The sequence below is a fragment of the Dipteris shenzhenensis genome, chromosome 13 (assembly GCF_047967505.1).
Source record: "Dipteris shenzhenensis isolate YYH24624 ecotype China chromosome 13, Dip_SZ_1.0, whole genome shotgun sequence".
In the NCBI taxonomy this organism is placed as follows: Eukaryota; Viridiplantae; Streptophyta; class Polypodiopsida; order Gleicheniales; family Dipteridaceae; genus Dipteris; species Dipteris shenzhenensis.
In genome coordinates, this window is record NC_141608.1 from 28,567,414 (window position 1) to 28,585,807 (window position 18,394).

The 18,394-nt window shown below is 49.6% G+C and overlaps 1 protein-coding gene across 3 annotated transcripts in view; it reads left to right on the forward strand.

Moving 5' to 3' along the window:
- The window catches only part of LOC147895252 (uncharacterized), a 126,383-nt gene that overhangs the window by 39,217 nt on the left and 68,772 nt on the right, over positions 1–18,394 (forward strand). For all 3 annotated transcript variants that reach the window (XM_087383571.1, XM_087383572.1, XM_087383573.1), the window contains exon 6: positions 581–690. In XM_087383571.1, coding sequence (XP_087239697.1) covers positions 581–690 — 110 coding nt within the window. The remainder of the gene's footprint in view (positions 1–580; positions 691–18,394) is intronic.

Consider the following 18,394-nt stretch of genomic DNA (forward strand, 5'->3'; position numbering starts at 1 on the left):
CAGATAGAGATTGCAGTAGCATACTAGGACCTGAGTAGGAAGAAGCAATGGCAAGGTTTGCTTATTAGGGGAGAGGTGGTGAGGGAGGGACAAATGCAATGTAGCAAGGTGGACAAGGTCCAGGCGGGGTGAAGCAAAGGAAGCATGATGCAGCAGCATGACAAGCTCCTAATTGGTGTAGCTTTGATTCAAGATATTGACCGCGCTGTTTGGCTGCTTTTGCATCTCCACCGTCTCGAACTAGAGCTTCTTGATTGACAGGCCTTTCATCTATTGTTCCTCTCATTCTGTTGTGTGGCATGCTGTATGTGCCCTGAATGCTGCTCGTTTTTGTCTCTAATGTCATCCTGCTTGCCTTCATTGGCACAAACAGAAACTCCTTTTGTATTAGGACTGTTGTCCCTTGTGCCCCATTCACGCCCTCTTCACTTGGCTTGCTAGTAGTTGCTTCTTTTCTCTGTTTCTACCAGTATGCCAATTATCTAAGAGTAACCTTGCCCTTTTCCTTTCTGGTTGAATAACTGGTTTAGATGCACTGATTCATGTCCCTTCATTATCATCTTGTGTATCCACTATCCAGGCCATTTAACAGAGAATGCTGTGCGTGGTATGAATGGTGAACTACCTTTGCTTCTCCAAATAGATTGCACAATGAATGACTGCAGTGGTCTGTTGAAGAGCATTGGCCAGGTTTCAGTCTGCACCTTCACTTGAAATGCTACCTGCTTCAATAAATGGAAAATTTTGATGCACTTTTAAGCTCCAAGACATTTCTTTTAAAATCATGGCAAGAAGTAGAATTATTTTTAAAAGAATTCGACCTGCAACTTGCTTTCTGTGAAATTACGTTAAATGAAATATGAATATAGATGTATGTGTGGATGTGTTGCACACATGCACATGTGTGCGTGCTCACACTCTTTTTGTGTGTGGGTGAAAGCACGCGCTCACATGCACAGAGAGAGAGAGAGAGAGAGAGAGAGAGAGAGAAAGAAAGAAAGAAAGAAAGAAATTTTATTAAAGGTCCACGGAAGGCCATACATGGCCTATGGGACACAAAATCATCCGAAAGGAAAATACATCATCAACGATGCGCCAACTAGGTGGCCTCATCGTAATACCGCTAAGATGCCAAAAATGGCTACAAAAATCCTGGATACAAAATGAAATGAAATAGAGTACCAAAAATGCCTAGATACAAAATGTAAAATATGAAATATGAGGAACATCGTCTTCCCTAAGGGGTCTGTGATCCAAAGAAATGATGGAAGTCATGGCCATCGACCATGCCTCCTGCCATGAGTGTGAAGATCTGGGCAAGTGTCAAATGGGCTGCTGGCGGTGCCAAGTCTCCATGGAGCAATCTCCTCCGAAAATCTGCCATCATCCTCCGTCGTCTAGAAATAAAGCGACGGGTACGGCCTCTGTGTAAGATCATCCTGCGGTGCTGCTGGATCATGTCATATGTACATCCTCGGGGTGGAACCATCGGTGCTCTCTGGCAAGATGGGCTATCTCTGTGCTCATGGTCCTGCGCCTCGTCCTGCTCCTCATGAATAAACAGGTCTCTGGCAGGGATGCGACGGTGCTCTCTGAGGAATCTCTCTCTGTATCTGGTGATCTCCCTGATGAACAACGCTAAGCAATACTGATCCTCATACTCCATAATCCGAGAGAGAGGTCCAAATCCGTGCCCAAATAAACAGTGAAATCTGCCACGGATCTCATAATATAAAGGGCATCTGCAAACAAAGTGCTCCTCAGTCTCCACCTCCCCCATAGTGCAACAAGGGCATATCCTAGTCTCTCGCCTGGGTCTATGTCCGGTAGCTGTACGACGCATCCTGCCGGCCTCAACGTCTAATCTGTGGGAAGATACCCTGAGCTGGCCCAAGGCAATCCTGAGTGAGTGCGACATATGAACGCCGATATATCCTGGGGATATGATGAAGCCATCCTCTGAAATCCTGAGAAAATGGTCACGATATGTGGCCATCTTCGTAGGAAGCTCCGTGGGATGAACCCAAGTGCGAAACGTGTGTAGTTGCAACAAATCTGCCCTGATAACCTGGCTGAGCTCATGTCGAGTGAGAGGGAGGCGAGGGGCATCTATGCTGTATCGAAATGGTGGCAGCCTATCCATATCCAAGCCTAGCGAGGTGAGCCATGTGGAGAGTGTGTGGTACCAACAAAAAGTATGACCTCTCTCCGCTAACATCTGCGAGGATGTCAGTGCTAGCCACGGTAATCGTGCTCTGCCTGCTGCTGAGTCTCCGAGCGCCCTGATCCTATGCAAGTATGTAACTGACTGAAATGCTGCATCTAGCGCTAGGGGTGTAGCTCCGAACTCTGCGAACGTAATCTGATGCGGTACCGTGGGCTTCGCTCTGATCAATCTGGAGAACATGATGATTTGTAACCTCTCTACTCGTCTCCAATCTGCAACACTGAGATCTCCTGCCCAAAAGGGGCTAGCATACATGACTGCAGGTCTCACCAGCGTATCGAAAAGTAAGGACTTCGTGTCGGGATGCTGAAAATGTGACTGTGCACACTGCCTCTCGAGAAGAGCCAAGGCGGCATGCCCTCTACTGATCCTATCTCGTGCTGCATGCGTCATGGTGAAGACTGGACCTCTAAATGTGGCACCCAAATATGTATACTCCCTGACTAGCTCCACCTCCTGCCCATCAAATGTGAAAGAGAACTCGCCTCTCCTATAAACCTGGTATGACGTGTTGAAGACCATGACTTTGGTCTTCCCAAGGTTTACAGACAACCCTCTGTCCTGACAAAAGCTGTGGAGTGCATGGAGATGTGCCTGTAAACCCTGCTGGGAGGAAGAAATAAGAACCACGTCATCTGCATAGAGGAGAATCGGTATCGTGGATCCTGCCAGTAAAGAACCTGTATCACCCATGGTCTGTATGTACATCTCTAACTCATCGATATAGAGACCGAAGAGTGTCGGAGACAAAGGACACCCCTGCTTCACCCCTATCGTACTGCGTACTTTCCCCGACAGCCCCACCCGTGTCCTGACTCTACCTGTGACTCTCTCATACAAGGCCATAATCGCCCATTGAATCTCCCCATTGAATCCCAAGTCACGAAGTCGCTGGAAGAGTCTGAAACGCGGCACAGTGTCAAATGCCTTTCTGAAGTCCACGAAGCAACAATAGAGCCGTTGCTTACGTGACTTCGCCTCCTCAATCAAAGCCCTGAGTGTGAAGATATGATCTAGAGTCGAGTGCTCTGCACGAAATCCTGCCTGCCCTCTAGCTCTCATGCCTGTCGCCTCGGCATGGTCATTTATATGTCCTTCTAGAATGGTCGCATAAATCTTGGCCATGACATGGCCAATCATAATGGTCCTGTAGTTCGACGCCTCCAAAGGATCCCCCGACTTGTGTATGGGTACTATAGTATTTTCTAGCCAACTAGGTGGAAGACCTGTACAAATGGACTCGTTAAAAAGACGGGAGAGGACTGTAGCTAAGGCATCAATCCCATGGGTTACATACTCCGCTTGCAATCCATCATGGTCCTTAGCTCTCCCAGTCTTCAAACGATGAGCTGCTGGAGAGGAGAGAGAGAGAGAGATGTCCGCGGAAGGCCTCACGGGTCTCTGGAGCAAGGTACACCAAACAGAAGTGTAAACTCATACAAACCTCAAGGGCTGAAGCAAAGGGCACGCTAGGGCCCTTGCTGAGTCAGGAGGACTATGATAGTCTAAGCTATAGCTATAGATTGCAAAACTCAGAAATACAAACAAAACTGGAGCTGAGAGTCCGGCACTGAATCAAAAACTGAAACCTGGCACCGTAGTAGCTCTCCAGTGGGCTGCAAAGATCTCTCGAATCTGTGTCTGTCGAGTTGTCTCATGCTGTGGCGGAGGGCGGGGTCTCCTCGACCTCTTTATTGGGTTATCTATGTCAAGGATGACCCCTCGTCTCGGGCGATCGCCTCTGAGGAGGACAGAGATACGTCAAACCTTGATGGTGTGTGCATTGGTCACTCTCCATGTCGTTTGTGGACTCTGTATCCCTCGGTCGGCAATATCATGTCGTCTCCCTCTACTGATCCACAGTGCTCACAGGTTAGCTAGATCCTCCTCCTCCTCCACTCCACTGTATCCTGGAGTCGGCTCAAAGGCATAGAAGCTATATTCCTAGGTAAAGCGATAACAAGCTGGGGAAAACAGGAACTACTTGTCTACACAAACGTAACTATGCTGATAGGCCTCCTAGGGCACGAACTCTCCCTCTGACGGACTCGTATAGGCTCATCACCCCCCAGAGCAAGACCTCTGGAATCTGCATCTCTTGAAGCCTCCTAATTAGACGGGAGCGTGGGACAGTGTCGAACGCGTTCCGGAAGTCTACAAAGCAAGTGTAGACTTTTTGGCGCCTCGACCTTGCCTCCTCAATCATGGCTCTCAAAGTGAAGATGTGATCAAGGGTGGAGTGCTGTTGTCGAATGCTTGCCTGTCCTAGAGCCCGTTGTTCGTGTGCCTCTATGTGACTGCTGATCTCCCTCTGTAGTATTGATCCATAGATCTTAGCCAGAGGGTGCCCAATCATGAGAGTACGATAGTTCCTAGTGTCCATGGGGTTTCCATCTTTGTGTATCAACACAATGGTGGTAGTTACTAGTGCTCTAAGAGGATGGGAAGCCATGACATACCGCGTGTTTAAACATCTATGCGAAGATTGGAGCAAGGACGTCCTACCCATATGCGAAATGCATCCCTCCTAATCTTGGATCTCTGGGTGCCAAACAAGGGGCTCACGTTCGAACTCCTCTCTGCATCTGGGCTGAGCATGAATGAGGCCCCCTGCTAATCTCTGCCAGACCCTATGGAGGCTCCTCATAAAGGGGGAACCCTTCCTCGTAAGGGGGGCCTTTGAGAAGATCCATCTGTGTGAAAGCTGCCATTGCCCCCCAGTGCGTGGGTTGTTCTTGAGAAGCCCTCGTTGTAAGAGGAGCTTCCAAGGCTCTGGACCTGGGGTGAGGCTGCGAACAACCAACTTGCCCAAGAAGGCTTTGCTCTGCATCTCCGGATCAATTATACCAAAGCCTCCCAGTGCCTGCGGCATGATCACCGTCTGCCAAGCAACCCGGGCTCTAGTATTCCTCATGCCGTCCGAACCTACCCAAAGGAAGTTTCGAACCAACCGTCTAATGCATCCTCTGTGAAAACACCAGCAGGAGGCGATATACTAGGTCGTGGCAAGAAGGACCTGGTTTGCCACTAAGGCATGACCTGCTAGGGAGAGTTTGGTCGAGCTCCAGTAGAGAAGCTTGCGCCGAACTCTCTCAAGCACCAGGGCGATCTACTGCTCTGCTGTAATGTCAATACCAACCTGACATCCGAGGTATCTCGCTGTCTGGCCCCACGGTATCCATATGAAGCCAAAGTTGCTCCCCCACTCAGGAATCTCCTGTGTCTCCTCAGAGCCTGTGAAGAAACCTATGAATTTGGTCCAATTGATCCGTGCACTCGAGACCTCAGAGTAGATAGCCAGGGTTTCCCTGACTCTCTCCAAACTCGCTGTGGTGCCCTCTACATACAAGGCCTGTCATTTGCAAACTCAAAGTCCAATGGCTCCTCCTGCCTGATTAGGAGCCTCAACCCTGTGAGGCCTGCCACTTGTGATCTCAAGTAATATGCCCAAAGCCTCCGCCACAAACAAGAAGAGGAAGGGAGCCAGGGGGCAGCCCTGGCGGATTGAGCGAGAGAGGGGAAAGTCATCGCCCATGTGCCCTCCGATAAGCATGTGGCTAGAGCTCCCCGCATAAAGTGCAGAAACTCCTTTGACCCATTTGTCTGAGAAACCCAATCTCCGCATAATACCCTCCAGGAAGGACCACTCCACCCTGTTGTAGGCCTTCTCAAAATCCAAGAGGAGGACGGCCAGCGGCTGTGACTCCTCCCTAGACCAATCCATTGCCTCCCAAAACGTGAAGATGTTGTCAAGGATGCTGTGCTCCTAGACGAACCCGGTCTGTGTGTCGTGAATGATGTTAGTAAGATGCTGCAAACTCAAGACCTTGGCGAGGATCTTGTATGTAGTAGCAAGTGTGCATGATGCCCCGTGGATCTCGGAGACGCTACAGCTGCGTGCCTGCCAATCAGGGCCCAGTGGTATGAAAAAACTGCTTTGTCATCCTGTCCCCTTGCTATACCCACCGGGCCCGGGAAGAGTGAAGGGAGAAGCCTGCTGAATCTCCTTGTCCTGAAGCTCAAGGTGAGCGCTCTCGAACCTGTCACTAAGCCACTGAGATCCTAGGTCCCGCTCCCTGAGCCGCTCTATGGAGGCGAGGTCTCTCCTCAATGCCCGCTCGCGCTCCTGAAGAGTCCTCTGCCGCCTAAGGGCACGAGTCTGCAACTCCACTGCTCCTCTGGATCGCATCTGCGACCCACGCAGCCCAGCCCTTGCACAGTGCCGTCTTTGATTGTTGCCAAATCCCTGCCATGACCTGCTGAATCTCCTCGTCCTTGCACGGTGCAGCCCAGCCCTTGCACGGTGCCGTCTTTGATTGTTGCCAAATCCCTGCCATGACCTACTGCATCTCCTCGTCCTGCAGGAGGTCCTCTGGAATGCGGACCCCCTTTGGGAAAGACCTTAGCGGGGCTGCTCTAAGTGAGCTACTACTGTAGAGTGGTCTGACATCGTGGTACCTGCCAGAATCCCGGTAGAGCCGCCTTTGTGCAGTGCCCAGTCCTCAACGTAGAAGCTGTCTAGCCTTTCAAGCAGTCCATCATGTCTCCTCTGTTCGAAAGAGAAGAGGAGACTGCCAGGTATCCTGCTGAAATCTGGCTCTTGCCATGGGTCTTTGCCACTGATCATGAAAATGAACTGCTTCCAAGTGCTCCGCTTTGTTGGTAGCATCAGGCACTGCCCTATTTGTCCTCCCCAAACTCCAAGTTGTTGAAGCCCCCTCCAACAATCTAGGAGTCTACATCTGGAAGAGACTCTGATAGCCTCCTGCAAAAGGCTGGACGGTGTTGTCTATACGCTGGGGCATACACGTTCAGGATTTCAATCGTGGACTCTCCCTTCCTAACTCCCATCCAAACTGCCCGTCCTGGGATAAGCTTGCCCTGATCATAGACCTCTGGAGCCACTGTCTGTGAGATCGAGATGCAGACCCCTCCGCTCCGTCCTACTGTAGGGGACCACTCCTCCGGACCTCTCCTTGGGAGAAGGTGGTGTCGCCGTCTAATGTATGATGCTGAGAACATATGCTCTTGAATCAAAAGGATGTCCACTGTCCGCCCTACCCTCTGCAACTCCTGCTGAAGGATCAGATATTGCGGTTGACTACGAGCACGGTTGTGGAGCCCGTGCACGTTCCAACTCACTATGGTCCAGCTCATGAGGACTTGGATTCGGAACACAAGGCTCTCCTTCCAGAAAGACTGCCTTATGTGACTTTGCCGGGGGTTTGGAGGGTGAGTAGTTTGTGTCTGTACGTCGACGTACTAAGGTGGACAACGGCTCAATGCCAATCTTCCGTGCCCACTTCATCATGAAGGAGACTTCCACCTCAAACAACTCTGCACACTTCTGGAGTGGCCAGTAGTATGCCTGATCAACCTTTGCCTCAAGTGGCAGTCTGATAACTCCTACCGCCAAACCACACATTGGCTTCTCTCGCGTGAAGCCGAGCTGAAAATTCACCTCCGCACCATGGGCGTGCCAAAAGTCCAGTCCCTGTGGCCCCGTCCACTCGTCCTTCATGCTTGAAATTTGATCTACCATAATAGCATCAAACACCACTAGGGACCACTTCTCCAACCCTGTGGATGTGAACTGGAATCTCCAAACTGGATGTGTCTGGGAGCCCACTACGCTGATCGAGCCCCCTTTCTAGGGCTGCAAGACCACAAGCGTTACCTCCAGGGGTAGAGGGTAAGAGTCCAGAATCTCTAAAAGTCCCGCGGTAAATGAGGGACGCCCAAGGTGGAGATTGGGAGTTGTTGACTGGGAGGATGAGCCCCTTCCCTTTGGCTCCCTCCCTGACTGGGCAGGATGTTGCAGTGAGGAAGCGGAAGGGGACGTCGTCTTCCCCTTGTCTGCAGGCAGGGGTGTCGAGGCAGGGAAGGGGTGGAAGGCTGAAGAACCTACCAAGGAGGTGGAGAGGGGGGGGGGGGAGGAGGAGTGGGGAGAGAGGGGGGCGGGTGGTGAGGGTGACAATAGCTGATGCAAGGGTGAGTGCGGGTGTTGAACCTCCACCACAGGAGGATCCTTTGGCTGGGCAGTGGCCCCTTTCGTTGGAGGAGGTGGATCTCCACATGAGGGCTCCTGCAGCTGCTCCTCCTCAGGTGCCTCTCGAAAAGCCCTCTGTGTGTGTGTGTGTGTTTGTAGCCCTCTGCCTGCGATGCTTGCGGGCCTGCTTGCCTGGTTTCTTTTTCTTTTTAACCTGGATGCAGTCCCCTTCTGAGGGGGTCACCCAAGGGGTCTGAGACTCCTGCTGCTCCTGTTTGGGGGGGTGCTGGGCTCTGTTGACTCTGCTTGCTCTGCGGGGGTTAGGGGGGAGGAGCTCTCGGCCTTGGCCGTGGGGGCAATCTCTGGCTAGGTGACCCATCTGTGTGTAACGAAGACACTGGCCTGGTAACCCAAAAATCTCCACTCGCTGGCGAAGTGTGCCCCCTTCGAGGGTTTCTAGGAGGATCAACTCTGGGAGGGACTTTGGGCTCTCAACCACCGCCTGATCATAGGGTCCCCATCATTTGCTACCACTAAAGCGGCTGAATCTAGCGGAGACTCGAGCACGGTGCCAAATGTCCGACCAACGGAGGGGAGGATGGCTCTATACTCCTTTGGGAGCCCTGGGAAGCGGAGCGTAATCCAAAAACGGGGAACATGGTGTGTTGTGTCCATGTCCTCCACTGTAAAGCCATGGTACCAAGGAAAGAGAGACACGAAATGCGGGCCAAGGAGGATGGGGCTCTGCTCCACAACCAAGTGTCAAGGCAGTATCGGGGGAGCTCAGCTGGATGAGGAAGACGCCTCTTCCATAGATAGTGACCTCTTGAATGTGGTCACCGTGTAGTGCCAAGCTCGCCTGGATCCACTCTTGCACCTGTCTCCTTGTGGGTGTGAGGCCCACAATTCTGCCCACGATCGCCTTGTCCTGGAGGGACTGAACTGCTTGCTGTACTTGTTGCTTGTCGGCTAGAGAAAGAAGGACCTAACGGTTGTGGGATTCGAGGGTGCTGCCATAGAGCCCCTTTGGCCAGACCAAGGGTCACCACCAAGATTTTCTTTCTCCGAATAAGCACAAAAACCCCGCTGCAAAGGGAGAAGAGATAAAAAGAGGAGGGGCGGGATGAGGTGGAGAGATGCCGATGGAGGAGGCGGAGAGGAGGTGAGGGGGGGAGCGGAAGAAGACAGGAAAGGAGGGAGAGTGTAACCGGCCTTTGCTCACAAAGGGCAGTGTAACTGTCTCTACTATCTCACAAAACTGGAAATACAGCCAACTTGAAATATTGCCATTGTCCACAAACAAAACTCAGAGCTAAAAACTTCATTGCATTGAACCATTTAACAAAGGGAGGCTAGAATGCCCCTATTCAGAAGCATGAAGAGTGACACCTGTTGGCCCCAACACTTGGCGCCCCTTGTGGTATTTATTTAATTACTGGTTAGCTTACAATTTAGAGGGACTTCCTTCAAGAGCTCACCTGCAGGTGCAACCCAGTACAACGCCAACCCGTGGCTGTGCTAGTGACCAACTCCCAGTGCTATTCCTTTGGTTCCTTTCAGTAGTCATGCATAACACCAGTAGACAAACCTGACAGCATGCCAAGCAATGCATTCACACATATCCAAGCCATTACTGAGCCCAAGGCTAGCCACTGCACCCCCAGGAAGAGAGTATCACAACCAGTGCCCCAATCCTCTCCAGGGCCAACGGCAGGGCATCAAACCTTGCAGAAACTCAGTAAGAATGGCAGCAGCATAGAGTAGGAAGAGAAGATAAGAATTCAGCCAACAGAAAGAGCCTGTTTCAGCCTGTTCCCTGGAACATCTTCAGAAGTTACTCTTATGGAGATGGATAGATGCATGCGAAAAAGCAAAAAATTGCCTCACAAATTTTGGCTTAAAGGTCTCATGTGTGCCAATTATGTTTTGAATCGGGCTCCCACAAAAGCTTTGAAGACCAAGACTCCCTATGAAGTTTGGAAAGGGAGAAAGCCTTTTGTGGATCATTTTCGTGTTTTTGGATGCCTTGCATATGCTCATGTGCCCGTTGAGTTTCGGCATAAGTTGTCTGATAAGGCAATCAAATGCATTTTTGTTGGGTACAGTGCAGAGAGCAAGGGCTACCGTCTCTACAATCCTGTCACACGCAAGATTATTGTAAGTAGAGATGTTATATTTTCAGAATGAAGAGATTTTGGACTACCTTTTGATTAGCCTTCTCCTTTAGTGCTAGCCTTCATCATGGCTGAGTCTGCCCTTCACCTCCGGAGTGCTGACAGAAACTCAGTACGAAGACTTTGTATAAATGGATGCTCAAGTATGTGTGGGTGTGTGGATTTGTATGTGTGAGAGCATATTTTTATACTATGGTCTACACCCACTGTTGGGCGCTGATGACGTCAGTGGGGATGTCATAGTAGCTAGTCCCTGCTATGCATGATGGAGTTTATGGTTTTCAACCTTGTGAGTGACTCTCATGAGATTGAAACTGCACTATGTTGTGTTTTTAGAGGATGAGTTTGGGAATGTTCCTGGATTCATCTAGGTATATGTTATATTTTCAGAAAATTCAGCTCACACTCAAGCTGAATTTGATATGCCTACTTCTTCCGATGATGTCTTTGAGGGATTACTACCCATTGCCTTGGGTTCCCCTGCTGATATATCTGATGCAAATAACAATTTACAGATACCTCCACATGCTCCGATTCAGCCACAGGATGTCTTACCACCTCCACAAGCAGTGGAAGAGGTTGTTCAGCAAGAAATTGCAGATATACATGCAGCAAAAATAGTTCCAAATTGGCTGTTACAAACTCTCAGTGAGAGTAAAATTGATGCTCCATTACCTGGCAGAACTCATAGTGCAGTAAGGCACATGGAGGGAGCTTTTCAGTTGAATCAGCTTATGCAGGTACTCTTCTTGATGAGGAGGAGCCTGAGACATTTGAAGAAGCACATGATAATGTGCATTGGATGAATGTCATGCACGATGAATCGCAGTCCATTTAGAAAAATCAGACATGGGAAGTTGTCGATTTGCCACCAGGTAAACATGCCATAGGTACACGGTGGGTTTTCAAAGTCAAAAGAAAGCCAGATGGGTCCATTGATTGGTACAAGGCAAGGCTGCTTGCAAAAGGATATGCTCAGAAAAAGGGCATAGACTATGAGGAGACTTTTGCTCCTACATCCAGAATGACAACTATCTGGTTAGTTATAGCCATGGCTGCAAATTTTGAATGGAATGTTCATCAGTTGGACATTAAAACAGCTTTCCTTAATGGAGACTTGTTGGAAGAGGTTTATGTCAAACAACCTAAGGGCTTTGCAATTTCAGGAAATGCACATCAAGCTGAATAAAGCTTTGTATGGGCTGAAACAAGCCCCACGTGCATGGTATGCCAAAATTCATGCCTTTCTGACCAGCAAGGGGCTGCACAATAGTCCAATTGAGAGCACCCTTTACATCAAGAAGGATGGGGGGGGATATTTTAGTCATCATTCTTTATGTAGATGACTTACTGCTCACAGGGTCAAATGAGGATAATATTGCAGATTTTAAAGCTGAATTGCAGTGGGCTGGAGACTATGATACTAGGCAGTCCACAAGTGGCAATTGTTTCTTTTTGGGCAAAGCTTGTATTTCTTGGCCAAGCAAGAAACAGTCTACAGTGGCTACCTCCTCATGTGAAGCTGAGTATAGGGCAGCTTTCACAGCGACAGTTGATTGTGTTTGGCTGCATCGTTTATTTGCTGATCTTCATCTTTCATTGGAGGGTCCTTCTCCAATTCTCACTGATAGTCAGAGTGCTATTGCAGTGGCAAAGAATCATGTGTTTCATGCTTGCACGAAACACATTGAGGTTCACAATCACTACGTCAGAGAGAAGTTGCATGCAGGAGAGATTAGTATGATCTATGTGTCAACACATGACAATGTTGCAGACATTTTTACCAAAGCACTTCCACGTGAAAAGTTTGAGGCATTTTGCAGTACCCTGAACTTATCTCCTTTTGGTGATTGATCATTTCCTTGTACATGACATTGGCACTGTAGGGGGTGTTAGAATTATTGTTATAATTCAGTAGTGACCAATGTAATGTAATAAGTAGGTTAGGGGCACTTTTCCCTCATTTTAGAGGTTTTTTCCCCTAACCACAGTTAGTTCACTAACTACGGTTAGTGAAGGATAAGGTTTTGTCACTTAGACAAAACCTATCCCACTCTTCAGTTGTACTACACTCTTCTATTGCAACTATTGCTTTCAGCTCTCACTCTCCTACTCACAAGCAGTCCACTGCCTAAGCCAATGCATCAATACTGGCCCCAACAAATGCTCAAACAGCCTCAAGGCATAAGAACTGCAATACACCATCCCTCTAGCACCTTTCCAGGCACACCCTCTGTGGTTGGGTGCCTGGTTACAGCCTGTATGGCCTAGAGAGAGACTTCAAGCAAACAGAAGCAATAACAACTTCAAAAATGACAAATGAAATCCAAGAGGAAGTCATAATATCCATACCCGCTGTCCATGGAAGTGGGGCAAACTCTATCCTTGCACCTATCCTCTGTCCAGGCCCCCAGGGGTGTAGAAATGACTTCCAGCCAAGGGAAAAGAGAGAATATGAGAGACAAAGATTCTGGAGCTGAGAAGAGAAAGAAGAGCCAAGGTCACGAGTGCAGAGGCCAGAAATCGGTGAGAAAGGGCTAGAACATCAGCAACAGGGCGTCGAGAGGTGCGACAACAGCCTGTACAGCTTCCAGATGATGCCTCGGGGTGCGTGCCAGCTGCAGGAATCACCGTACAGCAAGGAGTAAATGCTGTCCGTACAGCAGCTATAGGTGACCATACAGCAATTAATGAGCCTAGGGAGGCATGCTAGAGAGAGAACAGCTTGGGAGGCACCTTGGGAAGTGAGCCGCGAGAGAGAGAGAGAGAGAGAGAGAGAGAGAGAAATTTTATTAGAGTCTTCGGAAGACCGATGGGGTCTATGAGACTGAAAGAAAACCTGATACAAATCACAGTAAGGATGGAGCTACTGAAACGAGCATCATCACCCATGCTGAATCCTAAGTCTGATAATACATAATCAAATCAAATACATCTGGATGTAACAATGAAAAGAAAAGGACTGGAGCGGAGCGGAATTCTCCGTATGTCATGTCGCCCTAGCTGGTGCATAGCCGATGATGGGACGCTGGTGCCCGTCAAGGGGTGTTGTACGTCTCGATCTCCTGGACGAGGCTCGATGCAAGACCAGAGCCACCGTGACTCTCGTGGGACGTATCTCGGGTCTAAACAATGACGGGAGGTCCCCCAGAGTGATCTGTGTGTCCCCTTGATGTCTTGTGTGTCGTGCTGCGGTCGTCGGGTCGGGGTCTCTATCACGCCTACGGCTAGAGACTGGACGATCAATGTCACTCGATGGGAAGAACTCTGTGATCGTGCTCTAAGAGGTGTCTGGTAATATGGCCAAGCCCCGTCGCTTGAGTAAGTACTCTATGTGTCGGACCCCCTTGTGAATGATGGCCGCGAGGCATCTCTGATCTGGGTAGGCGAGGAATTTGGAAAGGAGTCCGAAGTTGTCTCTGAAGAGGCAGTGGTAGCGACCTCGGATCTCGTAGTACACTGGGCACCTGAAAATAAAATGCTCCTCCGACTCGGCCTCTCGACAGTCGCACAATATGCATAAGCGATGCTCCCTAGGAATCCCCTCTGCTCTGCCGCTCTCTATGCGGAGGAGGTGTTATGATACCCGAAACTGTCCGATGGAGATCCGTAGTGAGTGAGGCATATGAAGCTCAGTGTACCCCGGTGGTGTGATGAATCCCTCCTCCGAAATACGAAGATAGTAATCTCCGTAGAAACTCAGCTTCACTGGAAGGTCCCTCGGCTCCAACCAGGTCCTAAAGGTGTGTAGTTGCAGGAGATCCTCACGAATGACCTGGTTGGTGTGTGGCCCGATCGGGATGGTGGGTGGGAGTACCGGAGGGGCATCTAAACTATACTGAAAAGGAGGTATCCTATCGATGTGGAACCCTAGTCTCACAATCCATCTGTGAGTCCGTGCATACCTGCATCACTCGTCTCCCTCTGTTGCCAACCTCACGGAGGAATCGAGAGCCAACCATGGCAACCTCTGTCTCCCTGATGTGCAGTCCCCATATGATCTAACCCGGTGTAGATATATAATGGTCTGAAAGGTTGCATCTAGCTGGAGTGGAGAAGCACCAAACTCGGCCTGAATGATGTGATGTGGTACAGACGGTTTCCCTTGGATCATCCGTGAGAGCATGAGGATCTGCAGGCACTCCACCCGTGTCCACTCTATCTCTGACATGTCAGGCCCCCAACAAGGGCTGCCATACATACCGGCTGGTCGGACCAAGGAGTCGAAGAGAAGAGCCTTGGTCCGAGGGTCCTGGAAGTGGGAGTAGAAGCATTGTCTCTCTAGCCGAGCTAGTGGGGCGTATCCCCTGCTCAGTTTGGCCTACATCGCTGGTCTCATCGTGAAGATCGGGCCGGAGAAGATGACCCCCAAGTAAGTGTATGAGGATATGATCTCATTTGGTGACCCACCGAAAGTAAAAGTAAACTGCTTCTGTTGCATGTTTGCTAGAGAGGTGTTAAAGATCATGACCTTGGTCTTGCCAAGGTTGACCTCCAAATCATGGGATAAACAAAAAGCATGCAGTGCATCCAGGTGTTGTTGGAGCCCCTCGGGTGTGGACGACAAGAGTGCCACATCATCTGCATAAAGAAGAATCCTGATGATGATCCCGGCAAGTGAGCAACCGGTCTCTCCGAACGCCCCCATGAAAGTCTCAAGCTCATCGATGTAGAGGCCAAACAGGGTCGGTGATAAGGGCCAACCCTGTTGACTCCTATGGTACTCAAGATCTCATCTGTCCAACCTGCGCCTGTCCGAACTCGGCCTGAGACTCTCTCATACAGTGCCATGACTGCCCAGATGATCTCCTGATCAAATCCCAGTGTCTGTAGGCGTGTGATGAGACGAGCTCGAGATACTGTGTCAAAGGCTTTGCAGAAATCCACAAAGCAGCAATATACCCTCTCCTTCCGTGATTTGGCCTCCTCAATGACACTCCTGAGTGTGAGTGTGATCCATAGTCCCATGGTCTCGCCTGAAACCGGCCTGACCCTCTGCTCTGAGCCCTCTCATCTGTGCGAACAGGTTGACCGACGCATCCAATACAGCTGCATAGATCTTGGACATCACATGTCCAATCATGATAGTCCTGTAGTTACTTGGGTCCATGGGATCCCTTGCCTTGTGGATGAGGGTGATGGTGTTGAGTGTCCAGGTGCGGGGGAAGTTAAGGCAAACGACGTCATTGAATAGCTTTGCTAGGATCGGGGCTAACATGTCGATCCCATATGCGATAAACTCAGTGCATAGCCCCTCGTGATCCTTAGCTCGGCCATTGTGTAGTTTGTCGCGTCCTTGACTCCCCCTCTGGTGAACAACGAGCAAGTGGTGGGGCGACGTGTGTGTATGAGATCTGGAGTGGGCTGGTGTGGGACATCATAAAGATGGTGTGCATACGTTTGCCAAACTCTCGTGGCGGTGAGGGGTGATGGAGACCTACGCTCAAGGAATCTCCGCCAAAAATCCTTGACAGAGAGAGAGAGAGAGAGAGAGAGAGAGAGAGAGAGAGAGAGAGAGAGAGAGAGAGGTGTATTAACGTCTTTAGGAGACCTCGCGGGTCTAGGAGACAAGATACAAGATATATGTAACCCATACAAGTCAATGTGGGCTGAAGCAAAGGGCTCACTAAGGCCCTTGCTGAGTGAAAAGTTAGTGCAAAATATAGTAGGAAAAAAGAGTAATCAATTGCTCAGAACTAGAGCTCTAAGCATAGTTGCCAGATGTTTGGAAACGCGTTTCCAAACGTTTGCAAACGTTTGGAAAATTTTCCAAACGTGTTTCGATTGAAAAGTTTCCCCAGGTGCATGTTTTACCAAAATTTATATGCCTACTATATAAGTACACATTTCTGGGACCTAAAATGCATACTTTCATGCACTAATGGCACCCAAAACACTGAGGAACATAGAGGAAAACATTTTAGCAATCTAATATGTTCATACACTTAGAAGTGAGCCCGGGAAGGCGTTTTCCAACAAAGCGTGATGGCGACAGCTCCTTTGACGGTTTTGATAAAAAATAGGGCCAAAAATTGACCTTAGGGCCTTTTGCCCAGAAAATCATTGCCAAAAAAGCGAGTTTTTTATTTCCAAATGTTTGGCAATGTTTCAAAAAATAAAAAGCGCGTTTCATTGCAACCATGGCTCCAATCACATGTGGAGGCTCTATATAACCTGGCTCCTTGATGGTCCTCTGATGTGATGCAAAGAGCTCACGTATCTGTGTCTGTCGGGTTGTCTCCCGCGGTGGCAGGGGCGTGCTTTCCTGGATCTTTGTATCCGATGGGCTACATGGAGAGTAATGCCTCATCTCTGGCAGTTCCCTTTGAGGAGGGATGAGATAGGTCGCACCTCTATCGTGCATGCTCTGGTCGCCCTACGTGTCGTGTGTGGTCTCCGCGTCTCTCGTCGAGCCACATCGTGGTGACAAGCCTCATTGCTGATTCATAGTGCTCTCGTCTCCTTGAGCTCCTCCCCCTCGATCTCATCTGGTGCTGGCTCGGATGCGTAAAAATCAGTGAGGTGTATCTGTGCTCGGTCTAGCTCAATGTCCTGAGGCATGGACTGTAGCTGATCTCTGGCTTGCCGCACAAGGGAATCTTTGTGTCTTCGCATCTCAATTAGGTAGAGCCTAATGCAAACCTGGTTGAGGAAATGTATAAGTCGTGTGAGTGGTCCGAAGCCGAGCCCCTCCTGAAAGAGACAGTGGTATCGCCCTTGGATCTCATAGTAGGCCGGACAAACACATACAAAATGCTTCTCTGTCTCTACCTCCCCCAGCGTGCATAGTCTGCAGACCCGTTGCTCTCTAGGTATGCTGGCCTCTCTCCCAGCCTCAATCTGCAGCTGGTGGGACGAGACTCCTATCTGTCCGATAGCAATCCGCAAGGTGTGTGAGACTCTCCTATCCTCGAGGTAGTGGGGCCTGATGATAAGACCATGCTCCGATATCCTCAAAAAGTGGTCATGATAGAACTAGGTCTTGGTGGGGAACTCCTGATCCCCCCCCCAAAGCCCGAGATGTGTGAAGTTGGAGAAGGTCTAACCGTATGATACAGTTAATCTCATCATGTGGAAGGAGCTCCGGTGGTGCATCCATGCTGTACTGAAAGGGGGGGGGAGCCTATCCATTTGGATACTGTGGCTATCAAACCATGTGGACACCCGCGCATACCATGCTGTATCAAAGCCTCTCTCTACCAGGCGTCAGGATGACTCCAGTGCTAGTCTCGGTAATCTCCACTGAGGTAGGGCCCAAACTCTATTGAGAAATGTCACGGTGCAGAAGAGGGCGAGGTGTCATGGCGAACTTTGCCTGTATGATCTGATGGGGAATTGAAGGTTTACTCCGAATCATCCTAGATCCCATGATCACTTGTAGCCTCTCAAATCCCTTCTAGTCAATAGTTCAAAGGTCACTCCCCTAAAAAGGTGATGCATACATGGTTGTCAGTCTCACGAGAGTGTCAAAAAGCCAGCCCTTCGTCGGTGGATCTTGGAAATGCGTCTGGAAGCACTCTCTCTCTAATCGGGCCAGGGCACCCTTTCCTCGTATGAGTTGTGCTTTGGCGGCATGGGTCATCGTGAAGCCTGGTCCGGTGAATACTGCCCCTGCTTTTCTCCTTCTTCCATTCCTCTTGCATACGCCCTCCTTGTTTCTTGATTTCATTTAATGTTTTGTCAATGTGTGCTTTTTCTGCCAACAGTGCCACATTGGGGGTCTCGAGGCTATCTACTTTCTCAATCAAAGCCATACAAATTTTATTGAGGTGAGTCAAGACCTCAGAAGTTTTTCTGGGTGGCGAGCCTGCCATGTAGACTGTCATTGCACTTTCAAGAGCTTTTACATAGCTCCGTGCCGTCTAGCTCCGTGTCATCATGATCTAATATTGCATTTGCTCTTCACTGCTCACTGTTTATTTCATATTCACGAAATATATATTTAAGGAAAAGATAGCATCCCAAATGTCCTCTTCACTGGCAATTTCGAAAAGCAGATTTTAC